Here is a 23,202-nt window from a genome sequence, read left to right as displayed (position 1 = left end):
TAACCAAACAGTCAAATTATTTATTGAATATTGCAGACATTAATTCCTAAATTGTGGTAAGAAAAGAGGGAAAAAAGGCCACTATAAATCGCCTTCCGGTGTTTCATGCAACGACAGTAGCTCAGCGGTTTAGCTATCGATCGCTTAGAGGGTCTACGATGCACTGCTCCTTTCTTGTTTCGATCCAATTCTTTCCCTTTGTCTTCCGCTTTGACATGCCAGATCTTCCGGTTTCTTGGGATTGTTGGGATTTACTTGATACGTTTTTCTTGATTCAAAGACGGTTCCTTTTTTGTTTAGATTCGTGGATTGTGCGCTGTGTTTCGTCTTTGCTGGGATTCTTTTTCTCGGTGCTTCTTGATTTGCGATTCTCTTCGATCACTACGAGGTCTACGATGCACTTCCCCTTTCTTGTTTGATACCTGTTTGATTCCTTTCATTTTGTTTAGATTCGTCGATCATCCCCCGTGTTTTCATAAAAGAAACCCTTGGGTTTCTTTGGGATTAGGGATTTAATCGATAGATGCATTTATCGATTGGATATTCCCTTCAGAAACTGCTAGTTTATCTTGTTTAGATTAAATTTTCGTTTCGTGGATCATAGTTCGCCCCAGAAAGGGATTCTTTTTCTCGGTGTTTCTTGATTTGCGATCCTCTTCATCACCGTACCCAGTTTGAGGTCAAAAGGAACCCTTTCTGGTTCTTTTCGGCACTTTCTTATTTTGTCCTGATCAATTTCTGGCACCAAATGGTCAAGCGATCCGCAAGAATTAAGGGACCTGGAGATTTGGGGTTTCTTGACATCTTTCTGTGACATGTCTTTCTTGATTGGAGATTCATTCACTGCTGAATCATTTTTTCGTGGACTAACCCTTATAATTTGTTCCAGCGTGGAAATCTTTCGCCCTATTTTTACAGTGATGACATCGTAGTTTATTTTATGCAATCAAAAGACCATTTTTGTATAGCCGAGTAATTTACTTGCTTTTATTTTATTGATAATAAACAATAAGTGGGTACAGGGATCATATTTACTGGTGTAGTTTTCAGATCAATCTACCATGTTACATGATTAGAAAAATAGGGGGAAATTAGAGGTTAGTAAGATCATGATAAATTCACATTGAAGAAAAGAGGTGCATAAGATATTGTATAAGAGATATCTGCTTCAACATTTACTTCAAAAGAAAAAAAAAAGATATCTTTAACGGTGTTTGTTAGGATGTGAATGCTTATTAAATTGGGTATAATTGGGATCACATGTATGAAAAATTATGCGAGGTGGCTATCTTGGCAGCATGCTGATACCATTATGACTCCACATTCACCTGTTAGCACTGTTCATTCTTTTTCATTTTTCTCAATGCGTATACTCAATCATTTATCTCTGGAATCAACTTGTCACTTATTTTGCATTTTTCTTTTACCAACGGGCACTTTTTTCATCTCTCTCTCTCTCTCTCTCTGACAAGAATTCTGCTCCAAACATCAGTTCCAACTGAAGCCATTCAGGTCAAATTGTTTACAACTTGATGCAGCTTCATCACCTACATATATTTTTAGCTCTAGTTCTGTTGCAAGACATGGGAGTGCAAATCCATCTGGTTGCTGTCTATTCTCCTGTTGAACTGCCGTGCTCTTGCTTCTTGGATGCTCAAGAAAATTGTTTACACCATCTCTTTCCTTTCTTCCTACATCAGGAACATTTCTACTGTCTCTATTGTCTTCTTGAGGCTTAACGCTTGCTTGTATAATGTTTTTGTCCCTCTGGATTGGGAAAGAATTCCTTTCTGAATCTCTTAAAATGGATGAAGCCTTCTGCTCATTCAGATTATTACACCATGCCTGTTGAGTCTGTCCAATCCTGGTATGTTCTCCAATTATTTTCATGCATAAGGGAAATTCTTCATGTTGAGTTGTTAACCCCTGGCTGATAACTTGCTCCTTCTCCGATCCCTTAGATGAGATCAAACAACAATCCGCCGAACAATCAGTGAGTTGGGCCGGAGTTACCTGTAACATAGGTTGGTTATTATTTCTTCCAGACTTGCAAATGAATTGATGAAACATTCACTTGAGACTTTGGAGACCAGTTCAGAGATTTGGATTTTGGCAACTTCCAGTCCCGCAGAACCCAAGTCCTGCTTCCTAAGAGTCTCTTGGGCCTTCTCCAGCACTGACTGCAAATTGTGTATTGTTTGTTAGTATAATGTAACAACACATTATACTAGGGAAATTGGATTTTGCACCTTTACAACACAGTATAATGTAACAACACATTATACTGTGTGTAACAACACATTGGATATGCAACAACACATTATAATGTAACAACACCAGATTTGATTTCGTTGTTCTTCTTACCTTTTTGCCCTCACTTTGCTCCTGCTGCTTGTTTCCAATTGGAACTTCAAATCTGTTTGTTTCTATGCTGACAACGTAATATTTCTAGAGAGCTAGGACATGTACATAGTTATGTCCTATATGTATTCTCTTCTTGTTTAGGAAGGAGCTTGAGCTGCCTCAACTCTCCACATTGATGAGAGATGCCTCCAAAGCTCTCCTTATATGGCAAATGGAAAGAAAATTTGGAATCAGTTGAACAGAAACTCAACTATTGATCTAATCTTCACAACTCGAAAAGTATGTCCTTCCTGCTTTAAGTAATTGTGGATTCAGGCCTGTAACTTTCGTTGTCAATGTTCACAGGTTAAAGCTTCAACTAGTGGTACAGCTTTAGCTTCCTTCATGTCCATGGAATAAATCCATAAACATTCATTATTATAGTACAATGGACCGTGGAACAAAAATTAGGAACCTTATGCTCTTGAGCATAGGTTTCGTACAGAAAGGTATACAATCTGATGTCTTCAGAGCTTGCAAAATTTCCATATTCCTTAACTATTTGTAGTGGCTCAGTAAGCAGATCCCTCACATTTGGAAACCTTATTTTTCTGGGACCTGAATGAACAACTTAGGTGTTTGGTCTATGATGCATTGGGATCTCATGGAAGTCTAGAGTTGGATAATATATTTGCAGGTGGTAGAGATTTGTCATTCATAGAGTTGATTGAGGAATTTTTGTCAGTTATATTAAAAAGTTTTTTTTTTTTGGAAAAGGAGTTTTATTAGAAAGTTGAAAATATTGTTTGAATGGATGCATCCGGAAGGAGAATTACTCGCATATTTTCTGTAAAGATGGGAAAACTCTACTGTACATGATGCTCTTATGTACATTCTGAACACAAAGTGATGGAATGAAATAAGGATTTAATTCCCTCTTGTCTCCTCCACTAAGTATGATACTTATTTGGCTGTCCCGAGGTACAAAAAAAAAAGGGATAGATTCTGGAAGTCGTCACTCTAAGCCAATTGTTGATCTGAGATTTATTAATGGAAGGAGAACAGAGCATAAAGGCAAACATATATATTCTATTTCATTCATACATCATAGCTTGCCGAATGGCTGGACCGCTTCATTTCCATCAGCAGAAGCTAGATAACCATGCACAACTATTCATGTTAGTTTTCATGTGTACGTACTTGGCATTTGTTGCATGGTTAAGTGCAAATATGGTCATAATTACTCAACTCATTTCTGCCTACAGGACCAAGTCAAGATCACAATGCAAAGGGTAACACTCTAGATATCCTCCTATTAGGTATCAAACTCCATTACATAGAACTGTTCTATGAATGCGTGATATGGAATACATTTATGGGGAAGAATTGACCATCATTTTATCTTGTACCAGAAAATATTTTTTATAGTATCTTTTGCAGAGGCAGTTGATCAGAGACTTACACCTCAGGTCTTTTTGTTGTTCCGGAGGTCTGCTGAAACATTTGATTTGCTCATGCCTTAAATTGGGGGTAGAAACTTTTTCTACCATGTACAATGTGAGAAATCAGCTCAGGTCATACATAGGCATTTAGATATATAAATTTCTATCCAGTTGTAGACCCTTGAGTCTTGAATGTATGTAACTGTGAGGTATTCTTTTGTGGCTGTCATCCCTAGAGCTTCAACTTTTTCTCTGTCTCAATGCATTCTGAAGCATGTCTTTTCAGGAACATCTGGCCAAGTTCATATTTCCATGGATTGAAACAAAGATTCTTGATTTTTCTTGTTTTTGTTTGTATGTAAAGACTGCTTGTTGTAGTTGTAGCTACCTCCTGCTTCTTCTAGACAGTATTTACAAATAACAAGATAGCAATCTTACATACAGTGTCATTCTTCTCCATTAACTCAAGTGAGATTAAAAGGTCCTCATCATTCATATCTAGAATTTATTATTCATGGAACGAATATTATTCCCCTAGAATGAGGATGAGATTGGGCATAAATTGTTCTCACCATCAGATAACCAGAATATATTGCATGTTTCATTGAGTGGTACATGAAATTGTTTAATTCTTCTGACATTCTCCACAGGGAATATCTCCAACCGCCTCCCTGGTCAAAAGAATGGCAGGAATCAATAAAGTTCAGATCACTCTTTTTTCTTGAGAATAAAAAAGAGGCAAGAATATATATCTTCTATCTGTGTCTTTTCTCATTTTTCATCAGTTGATTTTGACAGGAGACATGTTCTTACATGGTCCTCTCACTTGTTGATCTTAATGTCTGTGCTACCTGTCTATGAAGCTTCATGTTCTTCATCCCCTGCAATGATCTTCTATGTGACATGGTGGCTGCATCTCTCAATACCTCGGACATCATGGATTGAGCTACAGCTGCAATGCTCAATAAATTTCCATGAGAGTACTCGGGATGAGGTGGTTACACATGGAGACTGATTCTAAGTAGACGGTGGACATCATCAACAAACACAACTTCTTCTCGGAGAATTTTAACTTTAATACATGATATGTACTTGTCGATGTCTTATCTATTTATTGATGGAAAAATCTCTCGTGTATTGCGTGAAGAAAAATATTGTAGCTAATCGTTGAAAATATTGTAGCTAATCGTTTGGTTTAACATCTTTTAATAGGGCTATCATCAAATCTCCTTATTTATGGGATGTACTTGATGTTTGATGTAGCATGTAAGAAGTTTAGCTTTCTATTTTAGAGAGAAAAAAAGGTCCATGCATATATCAAGCTTACATTGTTCAAGAGCATAGTAATGAAAACATGAAAGATTGTACGATTAAAAGTTACTGATATGGTAAACAGTCACAGGTTATTCTGCAACTATTGACATGACATGAATGCATTAACAGTTGATATTAAACATATTCCAGGCAAAAAATAATTTGGATTATTCCACGAGAAATAAAATTGTACAATAAAACAAATCCCATGAGAAAATAGATCAAAATAAAATTGTATATATTTTGTAGTTATTTTGTTTTCAGAATAAATAAAATAATGATATTGTTTTAAGACAATCAAAAGATTGTTGACATGACTTAAAACTAAACTAATATTAGTAGCACGAGGAACTACTACACTTGTTGATACTCAAAATTATATATGCTTATTTAATAAATATTTGTGAATAGTATTCTCACCATCAACAATGATAAAATTATAAAGTCTCAATTATATGAATTTTTTTTTATCATAATTAAAATTTATAGAAAGTTATTTATTTAAATTTTTATTTATAATTTATAATATTTTTTTAATCTCTTCTCGTATCATTAGCATTAATTATTTCATCTCTTAAAAAATAATATCATTAAATATTTAAATATTATAACATCTCATCCAATATTATTAAATAAAAATATTTTTAAAAATTATGACTGGTAAATATTGGTTTTGTTTATGAAATAAATATAAAATTTTTGTTCTTTAAACAATATCATAAAAGAGAAGGGAAAAATAATAATCTTTAAAACAAAAAAACTTGCCTTGACAATGGCATGTAAGTATTTTTAATTTGTTGAGGGATTTATTTACAAATGTACAGAATTTTCCTACCCACTTTCGAGGGTTCTTAGTAGCGGTTTTCGAAAGGCGGAGTTGGAGATCGAGATCGAGAGGCAATTCCGAAAGCTCCAAGAATTTGGAGGAGTTGGTGATTCAGGGAATGGGAGATCCCAAGCCGTCCCATGAGAGGTGCCATCTCTGCTCGGGGCCTCTCTCCAAGGACCTGGTATCGCTGTTCGATGTCGTTTCTTCCTTTCTTTCTCGCGGACTGTGATTGGCTGTTGCTTCGTATTTCTTCTTTAATTGCATCTTATCTTCGATTTTCTGATCCCACCATGCGTCTGACGGAAGGAAACGAGCAGCTGGACCGTCGCACCGTTGATTCGAGATGGCTTTTCGATGGTGAATTCCCCAACCCCTATCTTGTTGATTCCGAGATTGGTCTTTGTTCTAAATATATGATTGAAGTTAATAAACGTGTTGTACGTATGTATTGAATTAAGGATGAAGCTATTGATGTATGTTGTTCACATGGAATCGAAAATTGGCTATCTGATTCTTTGAAGACCCAGCTGTCTTATCTGTTGTTATGTTATGATTAGATCGGTACCGCTATTGGTGGGACTGCGAGTGCAGTTTATGGATTTAACCATGGTATGTTTATTGATCTTCACAAGTTCCCTGAATTTTAGATTTATTGTTGACCCTACATTATACAATCATATTCATTTATCTCTTCATTTTGAATATCTTATTCTTTACGCCTCATGTAGCTTAGGTTATGTGCTTCAGATAGTTCTTTGCTCTTTCTGATCAAAGCTCTCATGAGATAAAATTAGTTGAGCTATAAACTTCTAAAATAATACTTGCCATTGTTACAATGTTTTTGACATCAATTTGGATTAGTTGGACCGTAGAGGACTTTGCAATTTGTTATGCCAATAACCATACCCTCAAATCTTTGATTCAGCTATGGCAGGTAAACGACCTGTGCATTGTCAAGTGAGAAGTCAACAAACCAATGGTGGAATTATAATTAGACAGGCCTACCTGATTGGTGGTCTATCTAAGAATATTGACAATTTGATGAGATTTTTTTTCTGCAACACTTAAATCCAGCATACGTCCAAGTCCTGTTCAAAAAATTTTCTGACAAACTGAAAATCTGAAGATTCAGAGGATGAATTGCATAACTAGTATAGATATCCATGTTATCCTAATCCACAAAATTGGGGCAAAGGATGCATTATTTTATAGGCAAAACTGTTTTTTCTCTTTATGTAGACAGTATTATTGGTTTTAAAAATAACATCAATGAAGTAGCCTTCACACCTCAGTCTCAGGCTTGCATGAGCGGATAGCCGCGGCCTATTACGTATCATCTTCAAAGTCTTCGCTGAGGTCTAATAATAGTTGCAGTGCTTTAGCACAAGTCAGGACCATGGATTATAAGTAAATTATTGCCTCTAACTACAACATCATGAACCGCTAGCATGCCATGGTGGACCACGCAGGCCCAGCATGGACTCCTTGCAGCACAACACTTTTATAGGCATCATTTTATCAATTTTTTGTTTTTTTATTCTGCAAAAAAATTGCCCATAACTTCATATACGTTTTGACCTTCATGCTTGTAATCCATGTATATTTTGTCAATTTTCGCAGTTATGCCTATCGTGAGGAGGTGGGTCAAGGGGCCTATGTGGTTACATTTTTTTATTGGTGTAAGTACATTAGTTCTATATCTTGTGTATTGATGCGTTAGTCTCTTTTCTTGCTTCGCAGTTGATTTTGACATGATTATTTTATGGTTACATTGCATGAATTAAGATCCTTCTGTTTTCTGATTTCATGCATCAGGATCCTTGTGAAGTGTGAAAACCTTGTCTTCTTGCTCAAGGTTTGCAGGTGGTTGAGTTATGGGAATGCCCGTGTGTCCCTGATATTTTCAGGATTACAGTATTGACTTGTGTAGATCCTGATCTGGACCAGCCAAAACTACCTAGTACAAACCATGTTTTTGCTCCCTTCTGAGGAAAAAGAACATTCTGCAGAGAAATATATACTAGCCTATACTGTTTTACACCCAATCCTAGTTACTTATGTTACCATCATAATTTTTGTGAGTCCTATTGTAAATCTTTATCATCATAATTTTTAGTTTGTCAGCTTTTGGACCAATTTAGTTACCTTGTGTTAATCCTCTTTGTGTCTAGGGAATGTACCTATAATAGAGGCTTCTTAATCAATTGTAGATATCAATATTTCTAGCTATAATAGAGACTGAAATTTGACATTTAGTTGGGCGATTAATTTTTAATGTGATTATCCATTTCTTTGATGTATGTGATGCTCTAGTGAGAGCTTAATGTTGCATGGCTGGCCCTGACTGAATATTTTATCTTTGCAGGTGCCACCTGTAATTGTTTTCTCATCAGCTTGTGCTGGATTGGCAGGTCAGATTGTGCTTTTCTTTAGAATTTTCTAGTGGGTCATCATTGTATAAGAGTCATATGCTATGAAACATGGGTATATTGTACCATAATCCAAAAAAAAACCTCATTGCATGTACTTTAGGATATAATTAATATTCTTATATGGTGACTTTTGTAGAATTCAGTTACTATCTTATGTTTAAGCATAACAACCATATTCATGTAGCAAAGAATTAAGTAGATTGCGCACATAGTAAAGATGGTATATATTGCTATCAGTATGCCTAGAAACCTTATGTAGATGAACCATCACCTTCCTGTACACCATATTTAACGAATAATGTAGATATTGCTATGACATCAAATGTTTTAAACTATCAAACATGTGTCAAGAAGCATCCAAAAAGGACTGGTATCTGGCACCAAGTATTGTCATTTTGTTAATGGTACCCATACTGTTCCTTAGTCGGATGAACTTGTGTGGCATGCAAGTGGGTAGTCTGCCTTCCGGTACTGATATCTTGTGATTTCAGAAAAGGAAAACAAAAAACAATTAGATTAAATTGAAGGAGACCAAGAAGTAAACCAAAAACAGAAAATCCAAACTGTTATATACCTTTGCCTCCTTGTGCTTGGCCCTCAGTTCAAGGCTTCTTCCCCTTTTCCTTCTCCCTTCTCTGCAGCATTGGGATTTGGAAGACTCAATTGATTTAGATGACCAGGTAGATTATATGTTCCAACTGCTCCGAACAGAACAGTCTAGGGTGGAACACTGTCCTACTCAAATTTGTTTTGGATAGTCCATGTCGAGTTCCACAATTATATCATAACATATCAGCTGGTACAGGTGCTATACCATGATATGGCCTTCCCTGTTTGAATAGACATTGCAAGTGTTTTGAAGTTCCATTATTTATTGTTAAGGTTTACATTAAACTACATTTTTTTTATACCTTGATGTTCAGAAGCTTTTTATTTGATATTTGAATTTTGCAATATTCTTGGTTTTCACTCTTGTTTTAATTATACACGCACTTCATGATTGTGGCTATTTATAAGTGTTGGAAATAACATCTTTAAAGATTTGATATGGATGAATGTGGTTCTCGAGGAAACTACTAGTAAATACTATTCTATTGTCAGGTTAAAATCACAAGATCTTGTTTTGTTCAACATAGTCAAGTGACCTTTTTCAGTATCCTTCATTGTTAATATAATTAGTTTCAACTAGAATTCTTCACAAACACCTGGGCATTTAAGATGGATTTTCTATGTTTTTGGTTCCATTTGTTCTTCCACTTTCCTGTAAACTTTTATTTCTCTCAAATCCATCTGGATGCATAAGATAAGGTTTTTTCTGATCTAGTGTTCTTTTGTTAATTTGTTTATGTTTACTATGAATGTAGCTGCTATAATATGACAAGTTCTCTCTCAGTTTTTGAGCTTTCTCTAATGTTTTGTTTCTTAGCGTAATCACTTTTGTTTGGTTGCCAACTCCACACTTCCAAGAGATTTTCCCATTTGTTACAGCGATTGATTTCAATTTTGTTGTTGTTTATGATTGATGATTTAGTTCCTGCTGTTGCATTAGGGAAATAGATAATCTTGATCCACTTTTGCGATAACATTGTTCAGATATTTTGGTCTCCGTTCACTTGACAGTCCAAATATCTTCAAGTCTTGTTATTTCCACTTGGTTGGATTCTCTGTTTCATTGTTAACAGTGTCATTCGCATAAAATTTAGAAGACCTTCATGAAGTTCATTCCGTGATCCTAGGAGAGATTGTCAGACATCTGCCCCTTTTTTGCGAGAAATTTGGTCCCCATAAATTATTTACTAATCCAACATTTTATGGCTTTATTTTTTTTCTTGACGAACTCGGTAAATTACAGCTACCAACAACGGGTGCCAAGTTATTTGCAGAGCATGTTATTGGCCATAGATCGACTTGGTATGGCCCATGTGCTTGCCATGCCACACTATTCTAGTTTGTTCCAATCTTGTGCACAGGCACGTGCCTGGTTTCCCTGCACAAAAAAAGTATATTGGCATATGCGCGCGCACACACACTGCTGATGACTCTTACTCGCTAGCATTGTAATGGCAATCCCTTGATATCGAACAATGTCTGATTGGGTTCACCTTCTGCATCAGAAACTTCATTTTTTTCTGTTATCCTTTGTTTGCCTTTAAAATCTTGCGATGACCGAGCTTTGTTAATTTTCAATATTGGTTATGTTTTCCATTATCTGCTAATATTCAGATAATTACGGTTACATGGAGTATGTTATGAGAAGATGGTTCTTAACTTCTTTTATTTTCACATGGTTCTGAACAAAACTTAGTATATACATGACATTTTTATTTGTTTGAAAGATAGTTTAGCATATTTTCTTGGTCTTCTCTATTAACTGTGGTTCTGATACTCGTCATGGTTCGCAGGAGGGGCAATGCCAGCACTTGCTCAACTGGTCTCCTCATCATACCATGCTGCTATGTCATCATCAGCACTGGCACATTCCTCCTCTCAGGAGGATAACATGCATAAGAGAAAAAGTTCGTCCCCTTTATAAGCCTTGAAGGCGTTCCTTTTTCCCCCTCGAGCATTTGCTGCTGTGCATTTGTTCATCTCGTATATGCTTCTCGACTAAGTTTGCTGTCATAAATTTCTTCCCTTCTGTTTTATAATAGTTGAAATTAAGAAATTACATATGGACTGTATGTTAATAATTATTATTGCTTTTGAACATTTGGCACATTTCCATCTCTCAACCCGTCAACCTTGAGTGTTTAGCAGGTCATATGGCAGACTCTACTACTCTCGTAGTGCAGATTGTGCTGTATTCCATCTCAATGTTGTGGCCTAAATCAAAATTAGTATGCCAATCTTTCTGTGTCACAAATGTAGGGATGTTTTTTTTAGATCTGGATTCATCTAACTTCAATTGGGACACTCATTAATTAGATTTGGAATCTGTGCAAATCAAAGGTAATGGACCTGTGATGAGTTGGAATACTTGACTAGCTAGTTCAAATAGGATGAGATTTATTGGGATTAATACTGGTAATACAAAGTTTCTGTTGTTGTATTATTGAAAGGTCTCAGGGTTTAAATTTAAATTCATATCTATCTTATTTTTTTTTTTTTAAATTAATCGGTAATAAAATAAATAAGAAATTTGTGGGTACGCTACTCGTTTGACATTAACAATAAACACCACTAACGGTTGCTGCACCAGGTTGGATCATACAAAAAATCGACGGCTAGGATCTCGCCAAGCAGGTGTTGCGCGCTCGATCTTCTCCTAGTCATTGTTCGGTCGGGTGTGTTAATTAAACCAAGGCGATCCCTCTCTGCTGCTGCTGCTGCTGTTGTGCTCTGCCAACAACACCGCGGAAGAGACGAAGTGTATCCGCTCACGAGGGACCGATGAGGACCCATCGCATCCGAGTTTCTATCGCGATCTCATGTTTCTGCTTGTTGTGGGTCGGCGGATTCACCTCCCTTCCTCCCCGCGAGCTGTTGGGAATCGCCCCTCAAGGTGCTCTCTTCGATCGCGCTTGTTCCTGGTTCTATTCGTCTTTTTTTCTTTCCCTCGATCTCCCTTTTTCTTGGGGAATAAAATGGCTTACTGTTTTGATTGCTCCGGTTGGCAGATGAGGGTTACTATAAGTCCGATGTGATCAAATGCAAGGATGGATCCAAGAAGTTCACCAAGCAACAGCTCAATGATGAATTCTGCGACTGCCCCGATGGAACGGACGAACCGGGTCAGTGTCTCCGTGGAGGGGACCTTTTTCACTTTCTTTACCGCTTCTCTTATTCTTGATGAGGTTGATGTTGCAAATTTGTTCCCGTGTTGTGGGTTTCATGGACAATGGTAGGATTCTACCAAGAAGGTCTTAGGATTAGGTTTTCTGGCGATCCATTTGTTATTGTTTTATTCGATTCATTGGATTTTCTGAGTTCGGTTCTTCTTCTTGGGGTTTGCAGGGACATCAGCCTGCCCAGAAGGGGAATTCTATTGCCGGAACGCCGGGCACATTCCGCGGACCATCTTCTCTTCTCGTGTGAATGATGGCGTTTGCGGTATAAAAATCACCATTTTTTTCTTTTTCTTGTTCTCTTTGAACAACTGCTTGGTTCCACCTGAAGCTTTCTGCTTATGCATGTGTTTTCAAACAGGAAATATAAAATTTACTCGTGCTACGCTGTAATGGATCAGTAGAGGAAGAAAAATAGTAAATTTGTTGTTGCTTTTTGGTCCTTCAAGGACCATCTTTTAGGAGGATATCAGTTGCTGTAATTCAGGGGCACTTTTGAACACTTGATTATGGAATTCGAATTGTGATCACGTGCTATACATCGCATACTGAAGTATGCAAAATTCCTTTGTTATTTCTTTTATACATTAATTCTTCAGTTTCACAACTAGGTTCAAGTATCTAATTACAGATATTAGCTGCTAGCAGAGTTATTTTAGTCCTGCAACTCACAAAATGCTTGGCATACAGTATTAATTCATGATGCAATATATATTATCCGAGTAAGTTTCATCGTAATGATAACATGCATTAGCACATTATATATTCTCCTATATTTGGATTTTTTCTGTTTTTGGTTTACTCATGGAAATTATCTCACCCAGAATCAGAAAAGAGAGAGAATAAGATGAAAAATGGATGCTAATATGTTCTTCTAGATTTAGACCTTTCTGTTTTTGGTTTACTCATGTAAAATTTTGAAGTCACCTAGAAGTAGAAAAGAAAGAGAGAGAGAGAGAGAGAATAAGATGAAAAATGGATGCTAATATGTTCTCCTATATTTAGACCTTTTCTGTTTTTGGTTACTCATGTAAAATTTTGACCAACCCAGAATTAGAAAAGAGAGAGAATAAGATAAAAAATGGATGCTTATATGTTCTCCTATGTTTAGAGCTTATGTGTTTTTGGTTTATTCATGTAAAATTTTAACTCATCTAGAATCAGGAAAGAGAGAGAATCAGATGAAAAATGGATCCTAATCTTTGTTTACACCAGGAGCTTCTGTCAATAAATTCATTGTTGCCTGCTACATGAGATTGTTATTAGTGCATCTAATCCCACTAGTAGAATCTTAAATATTATCTTCCAGTAGGTTCAGTCAATAAATGAATTGTTGTCTGCTACTTATAAGTACATTAAATGCCACAAATACTATTACTGGGTTTTTGTATTGTATTGTCTTCTTCAGGCAAGAACTATATGATTTTAGGTTCATCTGCAGAGATTTTAACCTTCATGCTGCATTTGCTTATTTTGTTACATATAGATTGCTGTGATGGGAGTGATGAATATAATGGCAAATCAAACTGCCCAAATACATGTTGGGAGGCTGGGAAATCAGCACGTGAAAAATTGAAGAAGAAGATAGCAACACATCAGGATGGGTTAGCCATCCGGAAACAAGAACTTGAAAAGGCAAAACAGGCATTTGCCGAGGATGAAGCAGAGCTTTTGAAGCTGAAAAATGAAGAGAAGATACTTAAAGGACTTGTTGAGAAACTTAGAGGTGTAATATTGTTCATACAAATTTCCAATTGAGTTTTAAATTCAATTTTTTTGTTATTGGTGTCCAGATGACTTTTATAAATATTTATACATTTTTTAGAAGTTATGTTATGTTCTAATTAATAAATTACAAAAGTTCTGGATTCTTTGTAACTGCTGGATTCAAATTTCAGTGCCTCACCTGTCACATCATCTGACAAGAAAACAATAGACTACTAAATGCTGCAAACTCAGCTATCAGATTTAACTTGAATGCTGGATAGGTCACTGCAACTGTATCCTTTGAAGATTTATTGGAACTTCACTATTATTGTTTCTGATGACCCAACTTGAAGGCATAAGAAATAGTTATACAGTAATTGCAATGTATCATCAAGTTTTTTTAATGACAGTGAATTGCCACTTCTTCAGCTATGTGTGGGGCATCTTAACTATTTTCTGTCACCGCTCTAGATCTTTAATTTTTAGTCATAAATCATGTAGAAAATATTTTTTTTCTCGCTACAGTGTTTAATTTCCAGGTTTTCCTGCATTCTGGTGATTGTGGCATTTATACACATTTTTTTGCCCTTTTTATTGCTTTCTACACCTAGCTGTCTGTTTCAACTTTAATGCTTGTATTAGACAAGAATTGAGGAGTTTTTCATATATACCTTGATTAGTTAAATTGAAGGTGTAGACATGCATGCAGTTCTACATTTATTGAAAGACAGAACTAGTCCCTTTACGTTGCTTTTAGTGACAATTGTGACTCATGCATGCTAGGTCCATAACATATATAAAATTTGCATCTTGAGCATCCTATGAGGGTTGTTGCTTTGAGTTGAAGACCAATTAACTGAGCTATTATGTTTAGTTTATTTCATGTGGTAGCTACCATGCAACTCAACATGATCCAATTTGTGATTGCATTAGATTAACTGGTATCATATCAAGTAATGTAGATGCCGTAATATGACGTAATATTTCTTTTGACATGATTTTTCTCTACTTGCTATGCAGAGCACAAAGAAAGGATAGAGAAAGCAGAAGAGGAAGAACGTTTGAGAAAGGAAAAGGAAGAAAAGAAACAGAGAGAAGCTGAAAGAAAATCAACCGAGCAGAACAGACCATCAGAGGAATCAGCACAATATCAATCCGAGGGCACTCAGGACACACCGATGGAAATGAACAGTCAGGTTAACTTAGTCTTTAAATTTCTTACTATGTTATACAACTATGCACCAGCTGTAATCATGCCTCAGGTGTTTATTTCTGATTTTCTGACACTCCAACCAGCTGTACCCATTTTTCAAAAGAGAAAAAAGATCAAACAGGTTACTCTATTATAATGAGGATGAGCCTTGGTAAAATAGTAAAGGTGTTCCTTTACAATATGAGTTTTCAGGGACTTTCATGCACTAGGCACATCTGAGTAAAGTTGTTTCTTTGCAACAGCTATTGAGGGCTGTCAACAGTTATTATGGAATTATAACGACCTAAAAAGTGGCATGGTGATAGACAAGTAAGTTAGATGTTCAAAAGACACATTGGATTGGTATGTACTGACCAGTATTTTATGGTTCCTAGCAAGAATATTTGATAACTGATTCTTTTCTTTTTTAAAAATTTTTAATTTTTTTTAATCTGGGCAACTGTTGATAGCTTTCAAGAGCTGTTGATTGTCAGCAAACCTCCTCCTCATTCTCCTCCTCTATGTTGATGCTATTTTTGAACCACCATAGGTTGGGATACTCGCGGGCGGTTAGGGCCCTCTAGGACTTGGTTTGTAAAGAAAATTCCCATTTTGTTCCCCATGAAGACTAGTATCATCTCCATGAAGTCTGACAGGATCAAAGTGTAGTGCGGTATGGGTGGTACAGTTGGTGTTAATTGTTGCAGCAGAGGTGGGTTTGTGCTGATGTGGTGGGACCAAGTCTTACCGAGCTTATGGGACTTCTTATCAATTTACACAGTTGTCATCATCAATCCAGGCTTGGGAAGAGTTGGAGTTTCTCTGGGTTTTACAACCACCTGAAAATGTAGCATAAAAACCATTCGTTGGAGCTCTTACACAGGCTTTGAGGTTCCTTGTTACTTCCCTCGCTATCCACCAGGCTGTATAGATGAAAAAAAAAATATTAGAGCTGAAAATTAATGATCTTTCAGGAGGATGCAATAGGGAGGTGGCTAGCTAAGGTTCATTAGCTCAAAAAGGGCAACCACAAACACCAAATATTTTCATGCCTTGGCAAGTGAATCACATAAACAATTGCAGGATTTTTCAGATTTTATCATAATACAAAACTTTCAGTATAGCTCTCTAGTTTCAGGAAAATTGCAACAATATTAATTAGGTTTTAAGTAGTTGGAGGAACTATCTAGATACATCAAGGTATGCAATTTCGAATAATACCGTTCGGTACGGGCGATACGTACCGGTTCGTCAGCTGACCGGTACACGGGCCGCCTGTTACCGGACAGAACGATATATATATATATATATATATATAAACGAGGCGACGTCGTGTTGCCTCGACGACGTCACCCCGCATGGGAGAAGGAAAAGGCGACGTCGTCTTTTATAAAAAATATATGTATACATATATATATATATAATATATATAATATTATATATATATATAAATATATATATATATAAACGAGGCGACGTTGCCTCGCCTGGGAGAAGAGAGGCGACGTCGCTGAATTATATATATATATATATATATATATATATATATATATATATATATATATATATATATATATATATATATATATATATATACGATTCGGTATACCGCTCGGTATACAGTATCGTACCGTACCGAGCGAACGACGAAACTTCGGTACGGTACGAAATTGCGAACCTTGAGATACATGTTTTGTGGTTTCGGTGTGTTCATAGAGAATTATGAAAGGCCTCATTGGCTTGAATTAGAGGTGTCATGTGCAGGACGATAAACACCAGAAAGACTTGGATGGAAATTTTTCGAATGGTGAGAAATAACATTTTAATCTCAGATCAATAAGTGATGCAACAAAGATTTATATACTCCATCCGCAAATTGTTGAGACTAAAGTTTTTGTGCTCCTGTGTTTATGTGAGGCAATCACTTCCATGTTAGCTGAAATCAGAAGTTTTGTTTTTCTATTCTTCATATTGTCCTACATGGTATGCTTGATAGTGGCTTCAGCTGCCATAAAGTTTATTTTCCATATTGTTCAAAACCCTGGAAGCTTGAAGTGATACATCAAAACAAGGAAAATATGCAGAAAATATTGGATGGTAATGTCACGTGTGAAATACTTGGAATTAGTCGTTTCATTTGTCTGGTTAAGGAAGTTCCCATATGGTTTTCCTCTATTTCATCTGTCTTCATCATGTTCATTCCTGGGAAACCTCTTGGACTTTGTTCCTTATTGTCATAAATGTGGTAACCAGAGCACTTGCCAGCAATCATTCTAGAAATTATAGTTATGCTTGTTCTTCTAGAAGTCAGGGCAATTAGTATCCTCATGACATTCTCACCTTTAGTGCTTATGGCAGGACTCAGTGGAAATTGGTCATGAACCTGTGGTTCCACCAGAAAATGAATACAATTCTAGGATTGAAATTCCTGCTGTTCACAATGTGGGTCAGGTACTTGAATCTTTTTCACGTTGCTGTTATTTTGGGCTTTGCATCAGTATTTTCTATTTGATTAGTATCGGATACTTTCTTTCTTCAATAGAAGCAGGTTGCGGACAATATTGGTGAATCCATCACATCTGGTCATGGTTCTGATGATGTAAATAATGAGATACCTTCAGGCCATGCTGCAGATCAGGTAATAAAGCAAATTCATGTCATAAGGTAGTGGTGTATGGAAATTTGATGTTTAAGTTTATCAGTATCTTACTCTCTTGGACTCTTCAACCAGCGTATGTACTAAAAGGTGAAGGTAGTACCACACTTAAAGCTAGTACTAACGGTGAAAATTGGAGCCAAGGAGGTGAAATCAGTAATGGCTTCATGAGTTATATTAGTCAATATAAATTGAAGTTATCTGGTTCATCTGGAAGACATTCTTAGGATCTGGAATCATTACTGATTGCTGAAACTCACTGGTTCCAGTTGAATTGACTGACTAACCAGTCAAACTGAATCTCTTCAGGAAGCGACAACTAAAATAAAAAACTTTAGTATCAGAGATGCATTGATGAGACTCATTCTGCTGTAGAAAATGGATTTTCACTGTATCTTTATGCTTAACATAGTCCATTGTATAATGTTATGATAGTATTAACTAATGTAGGGACAGGATGCATTTCCACTATTTCATCTGAAACATGAAGTTTTTTCTTTGGCTGCTGTTGCTGCAGTCATTATTGTTTTTGTTTTTTCTGAAATCCTTTGTAGAAAAGACTCCACAGTCTAGTTTGTTTATCTATAGACAAAACTTAAAAGATTAAAGAATGTGTAGCATGGTCCATGTTCTATTATTATGATTTTCCAGCTCATGGCGTGAGGAAGAGAATATTTGCTTACTAAGTTGATAATAATTTTGCAAGATTCTTGGATCAAAGTTGTAGTGTATGCTTATAGTGGAATGTACAGGAGCACATCTCTGGGAACACTGAGGGTTTGTCAAGAGAAGAATTGGGTCGACTTGTAGCTTCTCGATGGACAGGGGAACATGCTGAAGAAAGGACAAATGAACCTAATGATGCAAATGGGGAACAAGAGGAGCAAAATCAGGATTTTTCAGACAGTGCAGAAGAAGAAAATTATGACAGTTATAATTCTGACAATGATGAAGATAGACATAAGTTTGATGATGATGATATCCAAGACGTTGCAGCTGAGGAATATGGAAATCATGTTGAACCTGATGGCTCCTATGACCACGACAAAGATTACAAATCTGAGTTTCCAGGTTTTGGTTGCATTATTCTTCTACATGCTGATTTGGCTTTCTTGTTATAGCCAAATCATGTTGTTAATGCTTTGTGAATTTGTCATGGTCAGGAATATTGAGTCGTTTACTTTCTTTTTGTGGATTTAACTTCCTCAGGTAGTCCATCATGGCTGGACAAGATAAAACAGACTGTTCAAAATATCATTCAGGCGTTTAGCTTTTTCAAGAGTCCTGTGGATTTATCTGGTATATTATACTTATCCTCAACTACTCTTAAAGAAAGCATGAGGTTGTGCAACTCAGATTTTGACATCTGCAGTGGCTTCTCGTGTAAAAAAGGAATACGATGATGCAAGCTCAAAATTGTCGAAAATACAATCAAGAATTTCTGGTCTGTCTGAAAAGCTCAAACATGATTTTGGTAAGCATGTCATATGAGATAATGGTGGTATACTGATGAAGATCATTTTCTAGTAGCTGTGCTTATTAACATGCTTATCAAATAAATAAAATTAAATGTATTTATGATTAGCCTGTTTAGCTGTCTTCAGTCTAGCTTAATCAGCTGTTTAAACATACATGTCCTAATCACTTGGCCAAAATATACCTCTCTTGAGACTTCGACATTCTCCTCTCGTGTCCCGTTTCATGATATATGTGTTATTGCATATGTTCATTTGAGTTAAATGAATAACAGGCTAAATTTAACTTCTCTTGCCAGGAAAGGAGAAAGATTTTTATTCATTTTATGATCGTTGCTTCGAGAACAAGCAGAACAAGTATGCATTATCAGTTTCTTTTGTGTGTGTGTGTGTGTGTGTGTGTGTGTGTGTGTGCTTATGTCAAATGCACTTTGCTTGCTTCATTTAGTAATGTGTTTGTCGCTTTTGGCTTTGTTGTTGCTAGGTACATTTATAAGGTCTGCCCATTTAAAAAAGCTTCCCAAGTTGAAGGTCATAGCTCTACACAGTTGGGGTAAGTTTAAATTGTTTAATACACCTTCACTGATGAAGTTCGTATCATTTATCAATAACAGACTCTGACGTCTCATATTTTTGTAAAGTTTAATATAATATCCGAAGTACAAAACTAAGCTACATAGCTAGGTTTTGGATTCTGATTTGGTCTACAGCCAAATTCCAAATTTCATTTTGGATTTAGGATCATGAAAGGGGTTGATTAATGAATATTGAAAACTGAATTGTTGATACAAGTATTTTGGTATCATTGAACACATAAATAATGTGCCATAATCAGAAGGATTTGTACTATTGCAATATCATACAAGCCTTAATGTGATCTCAAAGGGCACATCGAGCAATTGAGAATCGCATAATAACTTGCAAGTATTTGTTGAGTAGAACTGATCTATCCAAGTACAGATTTTCTTTTCTTTTATGGATGTCATTGATCTTTCATGAAAACTATTTGTGATTGTCAACCTACAGGTTGACTAGCCAGATCCTATCCTATGGACTGCCTGTGCGGCAAAGATCATGTTGATTCATGATTGTTCTACATCATCTCTTTCTTAGAAATTAGAATAACAGAACCTTTACTTCTGAAATAAAAAAGAGAGGGTTTCACCCAGTCAGAGTGGAAGACATAGCAGACAATTTGTTACTTGAAGTTCAGGAGTATCATTGTGTCACAGAATTGTCATCATTATGTTACCAACATGACAATTCTAGTTGATTCGGTTGTCTGCTTCTTGTAACAGGCGCTGGGAAAATTTTGATGAATCTTACAGAGTCATGCAATTTTCAAATGGAGACAGATGCTGGAATGGCCCAGATAGAAGTTTAAAGGTAGAGCGCTTAATAGTTTGTCAAGCTTTTGTGATTTTTCATAAGGTTGATTCTCAGTAGTGGTGTCCCTGAAACAGGTTAGGCTCAGGTGTGGTTTGAAAGATGACCTTGCTGATGTAGATGAACCAAGCCGATGCGAGTATGACATTTTCTAACCTCAATCCACCTCTCTTTGCAAATTACTTATGTTCTTATTTTGATTTTTTTGAGGTTCTCTTTTGGACGATTGTCCGGTAAAATACCCTCTTTTTGGGTTTTTTCCGGATGACACTCCCTTTTCAAAATTCTCAAATCATCACCCCCTATTTTTAATATTCCAAAAATACCCCTTAAACAAGTTGCCATTTTTTCCCACCCAAATCCAAAATTTTCCCACCAATTGTTTACAGTGTTTTGTGGGTTGGTTTTTATCCACAAAATACTGCATAATATTTTTAAAACACTGTATAGTGCTTTGTTTTAAAGACACTATACAGTGTTTTTGATGTTACAATTTTTTTGAAACAAAAACACTATATAGTTTTTAAAAAAAAACACTATACAGTGCTTTTGATGTCATAGTGTTTTTGAAACAAAAACACTGTATAGTGTTTTGTGGATAAAAAACAACCCACAAAACACCGTAAACAATTGGTGAGAACTTTTTGGATTTGAACGCCAAAACACTGTAAACAACTTTTGGGGGTATTTTTGAGATTTTTGAAATAAGAGGTGATGGTTTGAAAATTTTGGAAAGGGGTACCATCCGGAAAAAACCCAAAAAGAGGGTATGTTCTCGAGTAATTGCCCTTCTTTTCCTTCTATTCATTTTTTCTGACTGAACTATTCCGTTAACTTTTTTCTTATATTGATGATTTTCCATGTCAGGTATGTTGCAATTCTGTCAACTCCTATCATATGCCTAGAAGAGAAATTGAAGGTACCTTATTATTTTTCGGGTCAAGTTTCCTATATAATTATTTTTGTGGAAATTAAACGTATTTAAATCAATGTAAAGCTTACAGTACAATTCTGGTAATTCTGATAGGAACTGCAACAAAAGCTCGAGGATATGAACAAAAGACAACCCTCAACTCACGATGAGCTATAGCCTCTTCAAATTTCAGAAGAACACACATTGGAAGATTACACCATTCACACAATTTAGGTATGGAGGCTCTTAAACCAACTTCTGAAAATATAGAGAATTTTTCCAATGCTCTATCTGAAGTGTAAATCTCATGAATCAACCTCCCCACTTTTCTCAAGTTTTCAGGCTCACTTCCTGATGCTGTTGTAATTCTGATTTAGAAGCACACCCAATCATGAGGGAACTTTTTAAAACTTAGGAGTTATCGACAGTCTTGTACTGTTGATTGGTCAGACATTAATCTCTCTATTGCATGGTGTATTTTTGGTATGGTCTTGTTTTATGCAAGATATTTACATGCAGAATATGCTAGTTATTGAAGGAAACAGATTCATTGAGAGTTGTGAGCATACTTCAAAACTTTTTTGACCTGTGATTGTGGACCTTTGATTATTAGTAAGTTTTGACTTAAGAAGGTTACCATTCACACAATCCCATGTTTCTGGTTTATGCATACACAAATTCTTGGTTTATTAATCTGTCATTTGGTATATGATCTTTCTTTTTTGTCAATATTTTATGAAACACAATTTTGTATTGTCCTCCCCCCCCCCCCCAAAAAAATAAAGTACACAGGAAACTGGAGCCTGAAAGGGGTCAAAACCTGGAGGCACTGATCTTAATTTAGATCGGCCGACTCCTCTTGACTCATTTCATCAAGCCTGCAAAGACCACAGCTTCTCTAAAATTGTTGACGCAAAGCAAAGCAACCAGGTTGGATGCTATGTATTTGTTTACAAATTTGTTCATATGTTTCTTGCAATTGCTGCAAATGTTGAACTCCTTGCATCTTTTTATCTAACTTTATCACCCCCCACCAGGTTTTTTTACTTTGATTGATAGGGCTGAGAAGAGAGAGACTGCTATGGGTAAGTCACATGCCTCAAGTGCTGGTAATGGGTTCAAGGATCCGAAACCCGATCCGATATTTTATCCACTCATGTTTACTGGAACCCGGTGTGGATCTTATAGAACTTGAATCTGACCTGCAACATCGGGTACAATTGATCCGAAAACTTATTGGATTTAGATTTGGATCCGACCTGGTACCATCCATTGATTAAATATTATATTGTTTAAAAAGAAATATCCAACTACATAAAAATAAATGACGCATTAACAACTCCAGTATTGCAAATTCAAGACACATTTCTTTGAATAACAACAAAGTCAAACTAGCACACAAAGTAACTCCAACACTAAGATCTCCACAACAACATCTACTTTTATCATCATAAGAACATCTACAAAATGAAAATGAGAAGCAAGAAAACAATTGGGGCTTTTTAGGAACAAGAAAATAAGAAGCACGGTGTCCTCATCTTATAGTGGGGCCGGCTGTGCATCTTCTCCAATCAATAGGCAGGTAGCCGGGTGGGTTGGCAGCATGAGGTAAGAGAATACTCTTTGATCCTTCTCCCAGCTTGTTCGGGCGCGTCAACTAACCAGGGGGAAGCACTGACGAGGTTATTCTTCTCCGCAGGGGAAGTGCACCGCGGACCCGGTGTATAT

The 23,202-nt window shown here is 36.2% G+C and overlaps 2 protein-coding genes and 1 long non-coding RNA gene across 8 annotated transcripts; all 3 read left to right on the top strand.

Moving 5' to 3' along the window:
* The first annotated feature begins 59 nt into the window (after positions 1 to 59).
* Positions 60 to 5,002, top strand: LOC135674770 (uncharacterized). Of its 3 annotated transcripts, none has more exons than XR_010513706.1 (4): positions 61 to 2,643; positions 2,710 to 3,900; positions 4,436 to 4,523; positions 4,649 to 5,002. It is a non-coding gene; the product is annotated as an uncharacterized LOC135674770 (long non-coding RNA). The 3 variants fall into 3 exon arrangements; XR_010513707.1 differs by having other exon boundaries at positions 62 to 2,643; positions 2,710 to 2,852; positions 3,609 to 4,523; XR_010513705.1 differs by having other exon boundaries at positions 60 to 2,643; positions 2,710 to 4,523.
* A 936-nt stretch (positions 5,003 to 5,938) lies between these two features.
* Positions 5,939 to 11,078, top strand: LOC135674769 (uncharacterized). The gene is made up of 6 exons (XM_065184912.1): positions 5,939 to 6,109; positions 6,235 to 6,285; positions 6,486 to 6,537; positions 7,549 to 7,607; positions 8,294 to 8,339; positions 10,763 to 11,078. The coding sequence occupies exons 1-6, from the start codon at positions 6,044 to 6,046 to the stop codon at positions 10,891 to 10,893; spliced, it is 405 nt and encodes a 134-aa protein (XP_065040984.1). The 5' UTR covers positions 5,939 to 6,043; the 3' UTR covers positions 10,894 to 11,078.
* A 556-nt stretch (positions 11,079 to 11,634) lies between these two features.
* Positions 11,635 to 22,397, top strand: LOC135674766 (glucosidase 2 subunit beta-like). 4 transcript variants are annotated; one of them, XR_010513704.1, is made up of 17 exons: positions 11,637 to 11,862; positions 11,978 to 12,091; positions 12,315 to 12,410; positions 13,632 to 13,871; positions 14,873 to 15,048; positions 17,403 to 17,495; positions 17,587 to 17,682; positions 18,453 to 18,771; positions 18,910 to 18,999; positions 19,073 to 19,174; positions 19,475 to 19,532; positions 19,660 to 19,728; positions 20,474 to 20,561; positions 20,639 to 20,700; positions 21,429 to 21,480; positions 21,589 to 21,708; positions 22,260 to 22,397. XR_010513704.1 is itself a non-coding variant. In XM_065184910.1 (16 exons), exons 1-16 carry the CDS (start codon positions 11,751 to 11,753, stop codon positions 21,649 to 21,651), a joined length of 1,824 nt encoding a protein of 607 aa, XP_065040982.1. In that variant the 5' UTR covers positions 11,635 to 11,750; the 3' UTR covers positions 21,652 to 21,939. The 4 variants fall into 4 exon arrangements, 2 of the variants coding, with proteins under 2 accessions (XP_065040982.1, XP_065040981.1); XR_010513703.1 differs by lacking the exon at positions 22,260 to 22,397 and adding an exon at positions 21,810 to 21,939; XM_065184910.1 differs by lacking the exon at positions 22,260 to 22,397 and having other exon boundaries at positions 11,635 to 11,862; positions 17,593 to 17,682; positions 21,589 to 21,939.
* The last annotated feature ends 805 nt before the right edge of the window (positions 22,398 to 23,202 follow it).

Source organism: Musa acuminata, chromosome BXJ1-5, assembly GCF_036884655.1.
Source record: "Musa acuminata AAA Group cultivar baxijiao chromosome BXJ1-5, Cavendish_Baxijiao_AAA, whole genome shotgun sequence".
Lineage (NCBI taxonomy): Eukaryota > Viridiplantae > Streptophyta > Magnoliopsida > Zingiberales > Musaceae > Musa > Musa acuminata.
Note: the sequence above shows the minus strand (reverse complement) of the source record. Positions and strands in the feature narration are given on the sequence as shown.

Coding starts and splice junctions, on each gene's coding strand:
- LOC135674769 (XM_065184912.1), top strand. CDS start 6,044: ATGGGAGATCCCAAGCCGTCCCATGAGAGGTGCCATCTCTGCTCGGGG. Junction 6,110..6,234: donor GGCCTCTCTCCAAGGACCTG/GTATCGCTGTTC, acceptor GTCTGACGGAAG/GAAACGAGCAGCTGGACCGT. Junction 6,286..6,485: donor TTCGAGATGGCTTTTCGATG/GTGAATTCCCCA, acceptor TGTTATGATTAG/ATCGGTACCGCTATTGGTGG.
- LOC135674766 (XM_065184909.1), top strand. CDS start 11,751: ATGAGGACCCATCGCATCCGAGTTTCTATCGCGATCTCATGTTTCTGC. Junction 12,092..12,314: donor CGATGGAACGGACGAACCGG/GTCAGTGTCTCC, acceptor TGGGGTTTGCAG/GGACATCAGCCTGCCCAGAA. Junction 19,175..19,474: donor AAAGCTCAAACATGATTTTG/GTAAGCATGTCA, acceptor TTCTCTTGCCAG/GAAAGGAGAAAGATTTTTAT.